General features: G+C 38.5%; 2 protein-coding genes across 4 annotated transcripts in view; one reads left to right on the forward strand and one right to left on the reverse strand.

Moving 5' to 3' along the window:
- PPP1R13B (protein phosphatase 1 regulatory subunit 13B) overlaps nt 1-14967 on the forward strand; it is a 326672-nt gene that overhangs the window by 117312 nt on the left and 194393 nt on the right. The window lies entirely within an intron of this gene.
- The window catches only part of ASPG (asparaginase), a 48032-nt gene that overhangs the window by 27067 nt on the left and 5998 nt on the right, over nt 1-14967 (reverse strand). For all 3 annotated transcript variants that reach the window (XM_061376331.1, XM_061376329.1, XM_061376330.1), the window contains exons 3-6: nt 11414-11525; nt 8475-8600; nt 7000-7083; nt 5821-5947 (exon numbers count right to left, since the gene is read on the reverse strand). In XM_061376331.1, the coding sequence (XP_061232315.1) occupies nt 5821-5947; nt 7000-7083; nt 8475-8600; nt 11414-11525 (449 nt within the window). The remainder of the gene's footprint in view (nt 1-5820; nt 5948-6999; nt 7084-8474; nt 8601-11413; nt 11526-14967) is intronic.

Consider the following 14967-nt stretch of genomic DNA (forward strand, 5'->3'; position numbering starts at 1 on the left):
CGATTAAATAAAATAGCAAGGATTCAATTAACTCCGATTATACATTTAGAGCCAGGAGCCAGCTGTTTAACTAATAGTCTGTTTGTGTTGCATTATTAGAAACCAAGTCATGCATTATTGATTTCAAAATTTTACTACTTCAGCTTAGGAACACAGCGATCGTTGGGCTGACAGCTCCTACAAGGCAGTGGAAGAGGTTTAACAAACAGCGGCCAACAGACAGCTCAGAGCGCCATGCTTCAATGAAAGTAAACCATAGCATAAAGGTACCTGTTTCATGATTTAAGCTGTTTAAATTTTGGAGAAACTCCCAAGCAACAAGACAGATAAAAGATCTGCATGCATAATACTGGCTTGCTCTCAGCCATGCGGAGAGTTACTCACACCAATTACTGTTGCAATCTCTTGCAATCAGCAGACAGCCACTTGCAAAAAAAATCAGAGTAAAAGTCTCCATTGAAGCCCGCTCTATTGCCCCATTACTAAAGATACTAAAAACTACACATTCCATTAAGTCAGGACAGAAATATATCAATCACTTGTAAGACTAGAGCCACTGTACGTTCTTTCTAAAGATACCATACATCATTAAACAGGTCATAAGCAGTTGGCATGGCAACATGTTTGCCCTACAAGCCACACTCCAGCACATGGATTTCTAATGCCCTGAGAATGTGAGAACTATAGACCATTTCTAGTTTCCTTCTTTGTTCTAAGCTGGCTACCACTGTTCTGAAACCACCTGGCTGGATTTAGTAGTTAGCCAAGGAGCTCTCAGAGATCTCCATGACTTTCCAGAGTGAGTTAGAGGCATCCAGGATGTACATGGGTTAGTGCAGAAAGCTGTGCATTTGTTCTGCTTGAGGTTCATAGGCCTGGCTAACCACACTGGTTCATGAGCACTGTGCTTTAAGAGTAGCAGTGTTTAGCAATAAATCCAATCCTTTCAACCTTCTAACAGTCAGATTAATTCTTTAAAAGCAGGCTCCTCTATAAGAAGGTATGGCAATAAAATTGTATTAGAGGTTTCTTTCCTTTACCCTTCATAAGCTAGGAGTCCCTGCCAAAACTTCACAAAACCATACTACTAAGTTTGGCAACTATTAGCATCCCTAATGCCTGTAACGAACTTGAAGAATGAACTGAGGGAATCTGCCTTGGCATGGATCACTAAGATACTGCCAAAAGTAGAACACCAAGGAGGGAGATCAGAGGATAGGTTCAGAGGACAGACCTATACCAGGCCTATACCTGTACTCTTGAAGTATGCTCTACCAAAACCCTTATCTTCTTTAAGATAAATGTAATGCATGCAGACATAGTACAGTGATGTAAGTCCAAGTTATATTAAAAAAAACACACTAAAGATTGCCCCCGAGTTAACATTCTCTTGGTCATGAACCCCATCAGCCTGTGTAACGTGCTTGGTATTGCAGAATCCACAAATGTCAGCTTTCCATTAGACAAATGAGTCTAAAAGGCAGAACAAAAGGCAAGTGCAATGCAAAAGTCAAAGACAAATATACATAAAAGCCCAACTTCATCTCAGATTTATTCAGAACTGTTGTGAAACAGAGCACCATGCAGGGAAAAAAAATTCAGACCACACTCTTTGCAACCTCCATCTCAAAGGCTACATCGTAAAAAGAAAGAATATTTATGTTGCATAGTTAAGTTCAAGTATCTCTATTGTACTGAATAAACCAGCTATCTTGCAGCCTATAGTCCACAGCAATCTTCTTTTGTTAAATAAATTAAAAAAAAAAGAAAAAAGAGAAAAGGAAAAATCTTAGGAATCACTAACAGATCTTAAATAAGAAACTCAGATACAAGTATGTGAAGTGCAAAAAAACATATGTATTGGTATTCATAACAGTTTTTTATCCTACAGATAAGAGACTAATTAGGGATATTCAGTTTTGGCACAACACAGAAAACAGTAACCTGTTGTGACTTCGATGGTCTGTGCTTGTAAAGAGTTTAACTGATAGAGTGTACAGCATTATGTAAATATGGATACAAACCTGAAGAAACATAAGCTAGCTACTAGTGTTGCACGGCAGAAAGGAAGTTTATAACGCAATGTACATATATAAAGAGGTAATGGTTATTTATGTACTGTACCCAAAATGGCTTGTGATAGAAAAGATTTCATTATTCAAGGAGACTGCATTCAAGATATTAAGGCTTTTTATTCTTCCAAACAAAACCATCATACAAACAATACTTCACTGTTTCAAATCTCCCCCTCCCTATCAAACACTACAGCTTTTAAGATTACAGCTCAGAAAGTTACATTCTTACCTTCTTCAGCTTTATTCTCTTTCACACACACACACACACACACACACACACACACACACACACACACACATACACCCCCCCCCACTACAGTGATACAGTTAGTGCAGAAAAAAACATCAACCTGACTTAAAAGAGAAAAGCAGCTCTACACAGTCTAGAAAGCAGCAACACACACCACCTCCCACCACCCCCGTTGTTAAACAGCACCTACGCCACAATGCAGGTTTCAACTTATAATGGGAGAGCAGCAACTAAGAGCGACACCTCCCTTAGGAGTGGTTACTGAACTCCTAGTTATGAAATCAAACAAGAAATACAGCTTTTTGTGATTGCAGAGCTCCAGACAAACAGCAACGCTTTCTTCTCATCCTTCTCTGCAGGGCTACGGGCAAGCCCTACCATTATATAAGCTGCCCTGGTGCTCATTATGATTCATGGCAACAGCCAAGGGGTGGGGAGCGCAGGCCAACCTACGAGTGCAAATTCCTGAAGGAGGCAAAACAACACAGACCCTCTTTTTTGGCAGTTTGTTGTAAAACAATCAACACACACCTTCTGAAATTAATATTGAAATTGAATGGTGATGTTGCAAGAATCAACATGCCTACTTACAAGGGAGAGGGGGACCAAAAGCACTTCGCTGGAGAGAGCTGGCATTTGCCTTAATATATAAATGACCTGGGCTTCTTACTATATATAACTAGAACTGCCAATCAAGACACAGACTTGGCCAGTGACAAACAGCTTCCTTCTAATGGGACTGGTGGGTAGACAAGGCCAAAAGGGCCTTCTAACCTTCCACTGATGCTGTACCACATTTACATGCACAGTCATACAGGCTCTGCTCATCCCCTGCACAAGCTATGTTTCTCATCATGCAGCCCTGGACATGTGCACCACTCCCAGAAGTTACATGAATGCGTGATGAAGAAAACAAGTTTCATATATGCTTCATTAGGACAATCAAGAACAGAGAAGAGTAACCAGTTATGAAATATACTGAGAATCTTTGCATATTTCAAGTCAAACAGTCCTCCTTTTTTCTCCTATTTTCACAATATGGGAGAAATAAGGCAAGGTCCCTTCAGTTTAAGATTTTTGAAACATTTATTGTTATTCCTGTATTGTCCATTTCATACAAAGATTGTTGATTCTCCTGCAAAAGTATTTCCCATTGTCATTGGGCTTCTTATTCATCTCAGGAGTGAGCCAGGATTTTTCCCTTCTTCCAGGCTTTTCTTGTGCTAAACTGAAAGTCTTAAAGAAGCTGACACACTTGCTCATCTAAAACTGGATAATGGGACTCTTAGGTGTCTTAGGATCTGGCCGAGAACACAGCTGGTTGATAGGATCAAAACTCTACTGGGAGCCTCACCTGAAGAGGTAACAGAGTGAAGTACAGAAGCCAAAAATGAACAAAAGAGCCACAGCTAGGGTAGGAAAAGGAACTAAGCTTCTCCCTCTCCTCTTTGGCGCTGAAGTAGATTATTGCTTTCATACAGTATGGCTAGCCTCAAAGAGCATGTCTTCTCCTTATTCCTGTATGCCAAACCATGATCCCATTACCTTCCATCCTGTCATCTCTCCCCCTCTGCTTCTCTGTAATTTTCTTTCCCAGCTTTGTTAGAACCAGGAAGCCTGAGGAAGAGTTTCTGCACATGGGCTACTCTTCCTGGCATCCTCAGGCTGCTTTCCACAATGCTGAAGCAGCAAGAGTCAGCCCTCTCTACAGAAGGATTAAGGCATATTCAAAGGCATTTGTGAAAAAAAGAACAAAAAATGATTAAAAGATACTAGATTTGTTTGGTTTGTTTTGAAAAGCCCAAGTGGTTCCTTGTCTCTGTGAAAGCCTCATATGAGGACTGAACAAGCAAACTCAAGGGAGACAGCTATGTTTCAAACAATTACTTTGGACAAAATAAAGCAGCACTAGTAGTTTGCCCATACTATAAACTGTGCTTTTTCAAAATGAAACAATCCTTCAGTACTGACACCATCATCTTGGATAAATGATGCTACTCTAACTGGGTAATCAACTGAAACAAATACAAATAGAGCCTATCACACCAGCAGTTTTAAAATCAGAAATCCCCACTGATCTCAATGAGGCATTCTGCTGAAAATATAATGGGACCCAATACGGGCCAAGGGAAGTACTTAATAACTTTCTCGTTTTTCTAATATAAGCAAGGAATCACAGAACAGTTCATTTAAATCCAAGAGAGAAATAGCATACAATTTACAGCTTGATTTCATTACTGATCAGTCAGTAAATGGAATTTATTTATACCCTATTTGATGCAGTTCGTAAAAACCCAAGAAATAAGATTCTCCCCAGTTTACTGCAGCAGTCAACTGAAAGTATTCCTCTTGATTTCAAATACACCAAATTGGACACAGCACAGTAATACAACAGTGGCAGACTCTCTGAGAGATGTCTTACGGACTACTACAGTATTTCACAGGCTTTCTCAGTTTGTATCTGGCTGCTACAAATACAGCACTTGGATCCTGAAACTGGGAATAACTCCCACTTATTAGGTGGAAGGGATAAGATTATTTTTCCAAATTGCAGAATGTCTCTCTTTAGTGGTAGAAACCATTCAGAATGGAATGCTGCATGGCAGAGGGCTACATCTCCTACTGCCACTAAAAGCACCTAGCAAAAGAATTTGGGAACCCCCTTGTATTCCTATTTTTTGTGATAATGGAGATTGTCACCAAGTGCTACTCTTTTTTAGTATACCTACCCTACCCAAAACCAGCTTGCTTAACGTAATGGATTTAAAAATGTCCTTTCGTACGTTTTCTGGCAACTCCTCATTTGGCTAGACTCCAAATGTGGCTCTCCTCTCTTCATATAAAGGGTGTAATTTATTCAAGAACAGACACCAAGTGTGATAATGAGTTTGCAAATGGATACTGAAATCTTCATGCAATTTTTCCCCTCCTAAAAAAACAGACACATAGGAATTACAGGGAGCCTGAGTAACTTTGGGGGAAAAAAACCTTCACCCAGTGCATTTTCTGGGTCTGCTGTTTTCAGTGCACTTGCAGTTTAGACAGTTCCCACATATCCAGTAAAACATCTTACATAGTGACATGAATCAAACAAAGCTGCATGTACTCTGCAATCTTTTGACTGATTTTCGAGCCCAGCACGGTCATTAACAAGATTATATTCTTTGTTCTTTCAGTCCTCACTCCCTCATTTTTATCTTCAGAGCAAGCATTTTCATGACAGAGGGGCAACATTCCCTCTGGTTAGTCTTGATCTTTAGTGAAACTCAGTCTAGCTAGCTCACATCTACATTCAACAGATAAATGCAGTTGAGTCATAAATTGTGTCTTACTAATATTTAAACAGTTTCAGAACAGGTAAAGTGGAGGCAAGCTACAAGGCTTTCAAAGATTTTGAGTTTAAAATAGTATTTCAACTACATAGACACAGATTCTTCTCAGCTAGAGTTCTACTGCATGTGGCATACATTACAAGGCTTAAGAGATGTTGCTTACTTGTAATATCAACCTCAGCATTTGCAAGTGGAGGCAGGTTAGGTGAGGAAAAGGCATTGAAACTCGCAGCATCCACCTTAGTCACCCTATTTCCCCTGTACAGTTTATTATAAAAATACAGGCACACCTGCAAGACAAGTAAAGAAACAGGTCTATGAATAAGCCAGTAATTAAAAGATTCTGTAGATAAATACTGTAGTTCGTCCTTTATAAAGTGTTTTCTAAATCTTTAAAGCAACTCAGAGGCTAGTAGATGTTTACAACTCTTACCCTTTCAAAAAGAATTGGCCCATCTTTCACACATTGGTTTAAGAATTTAAGAACAAAACAAGTTAAGAGCTAACTGGTTTTGTAATCCTCTCATGAGGCATAGTCTAGGAGACAGCAAATGTGCCTGAGTCCACTTCAGAGACAGAAGAAAGAAGGAGTGTGGACTTTTCAGTAAGTTCATCAGTTATATCTAAATTCAGAGTGCAAAACCTTAACAAAGGCCTGGTGAAAATGAGGATAACTTTCAAGAGAGTTACCGCACATAAACAGATTCCTTCTCAAGATCCTTAAATTCTGTCAATTGAAATTTGAAGGAAAAGAGACACCTCAAAGTTATTAGTTAAAGATCTTGGCCAACCAGTTATTGCTATTGTCTTATAAGAACTGGCTTTGAGAGCATGGCAAAAATGAAATGAGGTGTAACCTGACTAGTTTTCTGTCTGACTGTGCAGCACCAATATCTTTAAAAGCAGGGTGCTGAGACCACGAAGGTACTTCCACGTACAGTAGATATATCGTCATCGACACTTCAGGAACTACAGCTAAAAGACAATTCTACCAGTTCTAGGGCAACTTTAGAACTTCAAAGTAACTTTCAATCTAAAAACTGATTTACAAGTGCTTCAGATCCCACATATTTGAAAGGGAACCTCTGATTTCAAGTCTGCTGCAAGCTACATTTCAGACTTGACAGTCTTCATAGACTGCATATGGGCAAAACGGGATATAACTTTTGAGAAAACAGCATGTGCTTTGCCATGGAAATGCCTGTAACTCCAGAAGAATCCATTTATCTTCCTGTTTAACTGCAATTCCTTACTGCCTACCGTATATTTTGAGTATGTAAGTATGTGTCCTGGCTACAGGGAGAAAAGCAGCTTCTGAGACCGTCTTCACAGGCAAACAGACCTCAGGAATCACAAACTGCCCAGCGAACAGCAGTGCGCCCAAAAGGTTGGCTCGGCCGTCATTCTGCAGCTCGTATATGGGCACCTGAAGAGCAGAGACAGAAATTACACCCTGTCCCTTATGTAAAGCCTACACAGCAGAAAAAGAGTCCAACTTATGAAATAAAAATACATGAATAATTTATGTAACAATGATTTATGACAAAGTTTCCTTAATCCAAACTATTTTAGACTGCAGCAGATGGTAGGATTTCCCTCTGTGCTTAACAGACTTTTATAATTTAAGTGCTTGAAAGCTAATATAGAGATGATTCTAGTGCGATTAAGCAGATTAAAAGACTGATTCAGGGAATATATAAAAAATAGAAAGCAGGCATAGTTAAGGTGACTGAGCATGGGAGAAACGATTGTACTGAGAAAAAGCAACAGCCCCGGATCATACAGAACTGCCACTACAGGCTCCACAACAGCCCTTTTGCACCATCTTTCCACATAGTATTGAAAAATTGAGCCAGCAGGTTATTACTGACAGAAAAGGACAAGACTAAACCCAGAAATTTGGTCTGCTGACTTCCACATCTTTTCAGATTGTCTCTTTATTAACAGAGTCAGAGCTCCTTTCAGCAATGAAAAAGAATCACATATTCCATTGCTAGATCATATGTCAGGCAGATCTCCAAATAAAGCCAAAAAGAAAGTAAAGCCTTGAATATGATGTAATACAACTAGACTGCCCCATGTCAAGACAGTAAGTGGGAGCCTACTCCTTCCCAGACTTTTGTATTTTGACTTCAAATAGACCACATATGAAAGGGAAGTTATGAGATGGGGAGGGGAATTTTACAGTGCGATGTTTCATCTCTCCTTTGTGATTAGAGCTATATTTTACACTCAAGCAAGCTATACTAGTAAGTCAACCCCTCCCCCTCAGACAGTATGCAAAGAACTGATCTCCAGCTAAGAGAATGAAAATTAATAAATATGGTCTTTAGAGGAAAGGAAACAGACCATGTTCGATGGAACAGAAATTATCTAATGGTTAGGGATCATTAAAAAAATCATAAAGAACGCAACAAGATAACAACTGATGAAGTAAGAAAGTAAGAAAGACCTCAGGGTCTTAAAAGAAAAAAAAGACAGCTAACAACCAGCAGCCACCTGAGGCTGGAAAGATGCTTCTCTTATAAACCGATTAATACACAATGGCCAATGACAGCCTCTTATATCTTTCTCTGAAGCATCTGGCCCCAGCCATAATGAACTACTGGTCTGATTTGGTACAGAATTGTAAAGTCATTAATGATAAAATTATGGGGTAGATCCTCAGCTGGTGAGCCTGTCAATTATCACTAATTTCTACCAGCACTATGACCATTCACTACTAAACTGTACAGTGACAGTCAGGATACTACCTAGTTTTGCATATAAAAACCAAAAATGAGGCTTCTGACTTCACCTTCAAATGAAGCCCGTTACCTGAGATCCTGTCAGAACAACAGTTTTACCCAGATTCTCACACATGAAGGATAAGGCTGAAGCTGTATAGGCCATGGTATCAGTGCCGTGAAGGATCACAAAACCATCATACTTTTCGTAGTGCTCCTGGAGATTGAAAAGTTTTCACATTGTTAGAGCAATGCTCTGGCATCAGCAAGTGAAGTACATACTGCATTACTTCCACTGATACAAGCAACAGCGTAATACGTTAAAGGATGCTACACACATAATTCCTCCTAAAGTTATCCTGTTTTCAGTTTAAATGCAATTAAGGGTTAATAGGACACTAAGCACTACAGCCAGCAATTCTAATTATGGAACAGTCAAAGGGGTTCTTCTATGTATACATATTAATGCAGCATTTTAAAACCAGAAGACTGCTAATTAAGAAAAGCTTAGCAATGTCTTTAAACAGGAATGTTAACATATGCAAATTAGCCGTATAGTCTGATTCTTTGTTGCCGATTTTACTTTAGAGATTACACCATTTACGGGAACAGATTAGGCAAACCAAGGCTATCACAGCATATAGAAAAAAATCCATTTAATCCGGATGGCAGACAGGCAAATTGCCAGTGTAAGAGTGCCCTCTTCTGTTAAAAAGTCATCCCTTTTGCAGCAGTACATGACCAGCAAAAAGAGATAAAGAGGCTTCTTCTTGTTCGTTAATGTACATACACTTGCTGGTTTTTGAGAAACCTTAGACTATCAGGCATGTACAGATGCACAAAGTAATTTTATAACAACTTTAATCTACATACAGTTGCACACAGGAGGGTTTTTTTAATGCTAAGACATAAATCACACAGATCATCCTGTTAGAATAAAGTCATCTGCTGGCTTTTGGAGGAAAAAGGAGTTGGTTCCTCAATTTCGAGCTGATGTTTACCACGAATGATGCACGTGGTAAACACTGTAGTGAGAGACACTGATGTCTCTGATGTAATTTGGTAACATGTAAAGGATTACACAGAAGTTTAAGCAGATCTATGAAGTGCCAGCGTGGGGCGAAAATGGGTGTGCCACAGAATTAAACATGATTTCTTTTTAATTATACTTCTTATGCTGTAGTAGGCACACAGGCATCTCCTGAATCTCAGGCATCTCCTGATAATAAGGTCACCTCCAAATTCACCTGCAGACTTCTACTCATCCTTTTGCTATTTCTTCACTAGTACTCATGCCCACACATTGTTACCTACTGGAAGTTTCAGGGGATTTCTGCTTATCTCTAACAAGTTAGCCATCTGAACAACAGCCAGTGTTGCAAGATCTTTCTGTAGTGCAAACTACAGAATGACACAAAAAGCATGCTATAGTTATTCAACAATGAAGTAACAAGGTAAGTTTCAAGAAGGCCTAAGATCACAGAAATAGCAACTTGTCCTCTTTAACTCAATCAGTATGCTCACAAATATTTTCAGCCTTATGAACTTCATTAGACTTGAAAGAACATAGCCTGGTTTAAGCTTCGTAATATGAAAGATTAGGCTGGCTATTAAGGAGATATCCTATAGAAACACTTCAGAATGTCAGTCAGACAGTGAAAAGCACAAGGCTTTGCTAGGTATGTGTCTAAGATGAACATGAAGGAGAAGTGTCTATATAAGGTGGACAGTTGAAGAAGTTTTGGGTTTTTTCTTTTCTCAGCACATTTCACTTGGATGACGCAAACTGGGTATTGCTATATACAGAGAAGCTGCATTCCATGTACAAGAAAAAAAACTTTTTCTGTAATAGAACTAATATGTCATTAAAGAATAAAGGTAAATTTTCTCCTGTTCATCATGGGATTGACACCTCCTACTCTTGGCCCTGAGCTTTCCCTAGCTGCACCCCTGCTCTGTCCTAGAGGCTTTCCACCTCTACACAAGCTCCGGCTCTTCCTGGCCTGGCAAGATGAACTCAATAGAAGGAGCATCATCCCTAGTTTGGTGGTTCCAGGACTAGAGGACCTAAGGTGAAGGACTCTTCCCTGAATCTTCAGCATCATTCCCTGTGTTATTACACTGTTCGCATGCATTGCTGTGGCTTGGTTAAAGAAGGAAATTTACACTAAAAAGCCCACTATCACAGAGTGAGCAGGAATGGAAGAGCAGTACCTTAGTAGGCCCCCGGTTATTTATTTCTAACAGCTATATATGAATTCCTGGTGTGAAGTATTTTAAATGTTTCACATTTATACTTTCTTAAAAGCACATAGCTAAGTTCAGACACAGGGACAGAAATGCTGTGGTTTTGATGCTAGAGAAGGATGTAATGAATTTATCTATACATGCAGAAATACCTAGGGCTTTAAACATTTCCCAGTGTCGGAAGCCTAACCACGATAGCATTTTTCTTACTGGCTGCAAAGCCAAAGCTAGTCAAGTCCATCTGTGTCCAGTGTAAGAAAGGCGTAAAGACATGAAATTATTTCCTACATGAACAGCCAACTAGTAAGCTATTTGAATACTGAAATGATGAGTAACTAAACCACTTTCAGTTAAGTCACCTGCAGCTAAGGACTTTTTCCAATGTTTTTGGGCAGTGAATTTAAGTCAATTTTTTAGAACATATCAACCTACATACTACATATCTCATTCAATTATAGCTGCAATTTTCCTATTTATTTTCTTGCGCAGAATTATGGCCTGGCTTATTGTGCCATAATTCTGTACTATATAACTTTATTCATGAACTACGTAACTTTAATGACTTTGCCACATTTTCAAAAGAAAAAAAATTGGCAGGCCTTGTAAGCACAGTACTTGTTATTTTGCAAGTAACAAAGCAAGGCACATAACATTTGCATTTTAAATAAACAAATATATATCAAATGTATAGCACTAGTGAGTTGTTTTATCTTGCTAAGTATACTTGATAAACTGATGGTTCTGTTTAAGCAATAAATGAATGATTATCCCTCACCATAGTACCTCAAGTTTCTTTGCAATTTTGGCCCAGTCCTCTGGAGTCATGTTGGAAGAATCAAGCAGCGGTGAGAGCTCTAGGATTGTGTAAAAAATCCTTTTGTTTTGCTTAGAGACACTACAAAGAAAGAGAGTTAGAAAAAAAAAAAGTAATTATTAGAGCTAATATCAGCTCATTGCTTCTCTTTTTTTTTTTTTTTTTTGAATTGGTAGTTTTGACTCTTTTCTTCCCCATCCCCCAAGTCTATGGCAAAAAAAAAGGTCTTAAATTTGGAACATTAAGTTCCAAGCTTATAAATTCATAGCTTGATGTGGTTTAAAGCATAAATCCTTAAATTTAATTTAATAATAAATATAATCTGGGAGGTGGAGAGCAGCTGGCAAAACTAAAGACAGAAAAGAAGAACCCAGACTTACTTGTTTAAGTTCGGAACTGATTTCTAACAAAAGCTGATACAAAGCCCTAACGTTTAAAAATGCTTCATAAGCTACTGAGAGGTATTTATAAAGCTCCCAAGGTTTAGAGGAGGTCAACAGAAGAGTTGCAACAACTTTCTGATCCTTTGATAAATATAAATAGGTAACGTTCCATGACACAAAGGGTATCTCCTCTTAAGAGTGTTATGACTGGAATTCATTATTGTGGCCTTTAGAAGATCCACTCTTGTCAGTTTCTCTGGCCTCAGATTTCAGAAAAAGTTCTCTTGGTTAGTTAAGATCTTCAAGTAGACTGTTGCCTTTGCTAGTAATAGGCTTACTCTGTAAAACCCCAGTCTCAGCCTATTGGGCCTGTTGTCACCGTGTTATTAAAGTTTGCTATATGGTACTATCTGTCTCTCGTTATGATGTGGACTTTAAGCATGTGATAATAGCAAAGATATTAAAATACTGGCATAGGTGTAAAACAAAAGCCTCAGGAATATAAACAACTCAGTGGCTACCAATTATTGGCCACAAGTGCAACCTTGACAGCTGGGAAAATACTGCTCTCAGTAGAATAAAGGGAAAACAAAAAAAAAAAACCCCAACCAAAACAAAAGCAAATAGTCAAGCAATCAGATAAAGTACCTGCGGGGCTGAGGAATGTAACACTTTCAAACCTCATGCACTGTGTTGCCCACCGGATGGAGACCAAAGATTAAGAGTGTCTAGACACCCAATTTAAAAATGATCCCCTTTGGAGGAGACCTATCAAAGGTGATGATGGCTGTGGAATCACAGTGGGATTGTCACAGGTTTAAGCACACTGTCTGCTCTTCCTGCTCCCAGAGACCATGGGTCTCCCTTTCTCCACCTGGCTATCACAAGAAATCCTACTCTTCAAAGACCTTTGATTTGCCAGCCAAATGGACTGCATACAAAGCATGTGTTTTATACCCCACAAAACATGTTCAATTCTCCACATTTACTTTATAACCACTCAGAATAAAGTCAACTACATAGAAGTCAACTTGGCAGTTAAGATTTGGCGTAATAAAAAACCCTGCTATTTTCTGCTACCTTTCTGAAACTTGGAAGAACCATTTTCACCCATTCTTACGTTACTTGGAATGTGTTCTTAACTAGCAATGCAGTGGCCAATGAACAGCTAACAAAAAACCGCTAGCAGGCCAGCTCTGTCCCTCCTACTCACTCTTCCAGGCAGAGCCATCGGGAGCATGGTTACCAGGATCACCTTCAGAGCATTCTTAATGCTTTTCCACTGCCTGAATGATGCAAAGTTCCCTGCCAGATGTAACTGTGAGAGATTCTTCAAAGTTTATATCAGAAGACAGTCAAAGGCTTCAGAAAGGATCAGAATATTGCATGGATGTGTAAAAGAAATCAGGTTGATTAGTGCACAGAAAAGTTGATTACCTTCCCTAGGCATTCTCAATAGTGTTTTGTCCCCACTTGTGATTATGTACATATTTATAGCTACATAAAATATGCAAAACCAAGAGTCAATTACCAGTTCATCAGCTAATAAAATCTGCAGACCCACTCCATTTACGAGGCCTGCAAGACAGTTGTGTACAGCATAGAGAGCATTTAAACAATGTGTAGGGTTTTTTTCATACCAGCTGACATACTGTACCTAAGAAGTTAGACTTCACATGAAAAATTGCCTTGCTGGACATCATATTCACACATGCTAAGAGTAACTTTGGAAGTCAGTTGAAAATCTGTGAAAAGAAAGCTCCCCTGAGGATGTGATGTTTAGATAAAACACAACATACTGACAGCACAGACCAATGCAGTCTATGACTTTTGATGCCTCTCTCTAAAAAGACATCATACTGTTCCTCTTAGATTGAGGTCATCGCACAAATATGCAAAGTTCACAAAATACTCCTATTTTCTTCCCTCAGAAACTCACAATATTTCTCAGCCTCCTAGTTAAAATATCACTGGGCTAGCACAAAAGAGAAAATGGCATATTGCCATGACCAACCTCCAGAAACAGCACTCAGCAGTGCCAAAAAACCAAGACAAGATTGGGTTTTAAACCTCAGGTTTTGATGTGAATGATTGTTTTAAGCTTTTTTGCCCTTTATGGAAAAGAAGTATCAGGAGAACTATATTTAGGATTCAAATGGGTATACTACTGTAGTTTTGTTACATTTCAAATCTCTTAGGTATTTAAAAGTTATTCAGTTACAAACACAGCATTGTAAGAGATCCATTTTTCTTAGAATTACCATCATATTTAACACAAACTACATGTTCATATCAATACTACTCCACCAGCAAGCAGTTAATTTCCTTTTCCTTTACCCTTTTTCTGGCCATCTGCCTTTTAAGTGGCTACTTTTAAAAGCTTTACACAGAGACCTCAATACAAAATAGAAAGAAATTAATAAACCTTACGATTCCTTTGTATGTCCTGATTTTCTCCATAAAGATGGAAGAATATCCATTTTTACTTTTATAGCAAAACAGCTATAGATCCATTAATTTTTTAATGACTGTGTAAAATCATCCTTTGTGCAAAGTTAACGTTTACAGGGGTACAGTCATTCAGCACAGCCAAGGAGTATCTCAAATTAACATACTGCCCTCTAAATAAAACTTAATAAGCTTATTAATCATTGTCCAACAGTTAAGAAGCGATGCAGATTAATCCTAAACCCATCACTTATTACCATAATGTTGCATAAATTTGTGAAAGACAATCAGCTTTTAGGTTTTTTTAAAAACCAGAAGGCCTGCAGAATTAAAGCATGAGGCCTATTCACAGATGCATTAATTAGATGCTGCTTTTTCAGTCACATCCTGAAGGTAATTCACACAGAGCTGTATATACCGTTTTCTTAGTTTCTACAGAATGTTTGTATGTTTGCACAGTAGCAAATTAATATTCAATACAAGAAAAAAAATGCAGGACTAAGCTACCAAAATGGTTACTTGTTGCTTAATTTAGAAGTCATTTCTCAAACAGTTGTAAGACACTTCATTTCAAATATATCAAAACAGGCACAATAGGCTTTTTCCTTTTAAGTCAATATAAGCATTTTTGCTAATCTCATTACGGATTCCACTCATTTAAAGTTTGCTGATGTAATTACCTGAAGATTAAC

Source organism: Neopsephotus bourkii, unplaced genomic scaffold (assembly GCF_033783945.1).
Source record: "Neopsephotus bourkii isolate Nb327-2 ecotype Australia unplaced genomic scaffold, CSIRO-AGI_Nbou_v1 NB_1707, whole genome shotgun sequence".
Lineage (NCBI taxonomy): Eukaryota > Metazoa > Chordata > Aves > Psittaciformes > Psittacidae > Neopsephotus > Neopsephotus bourkii.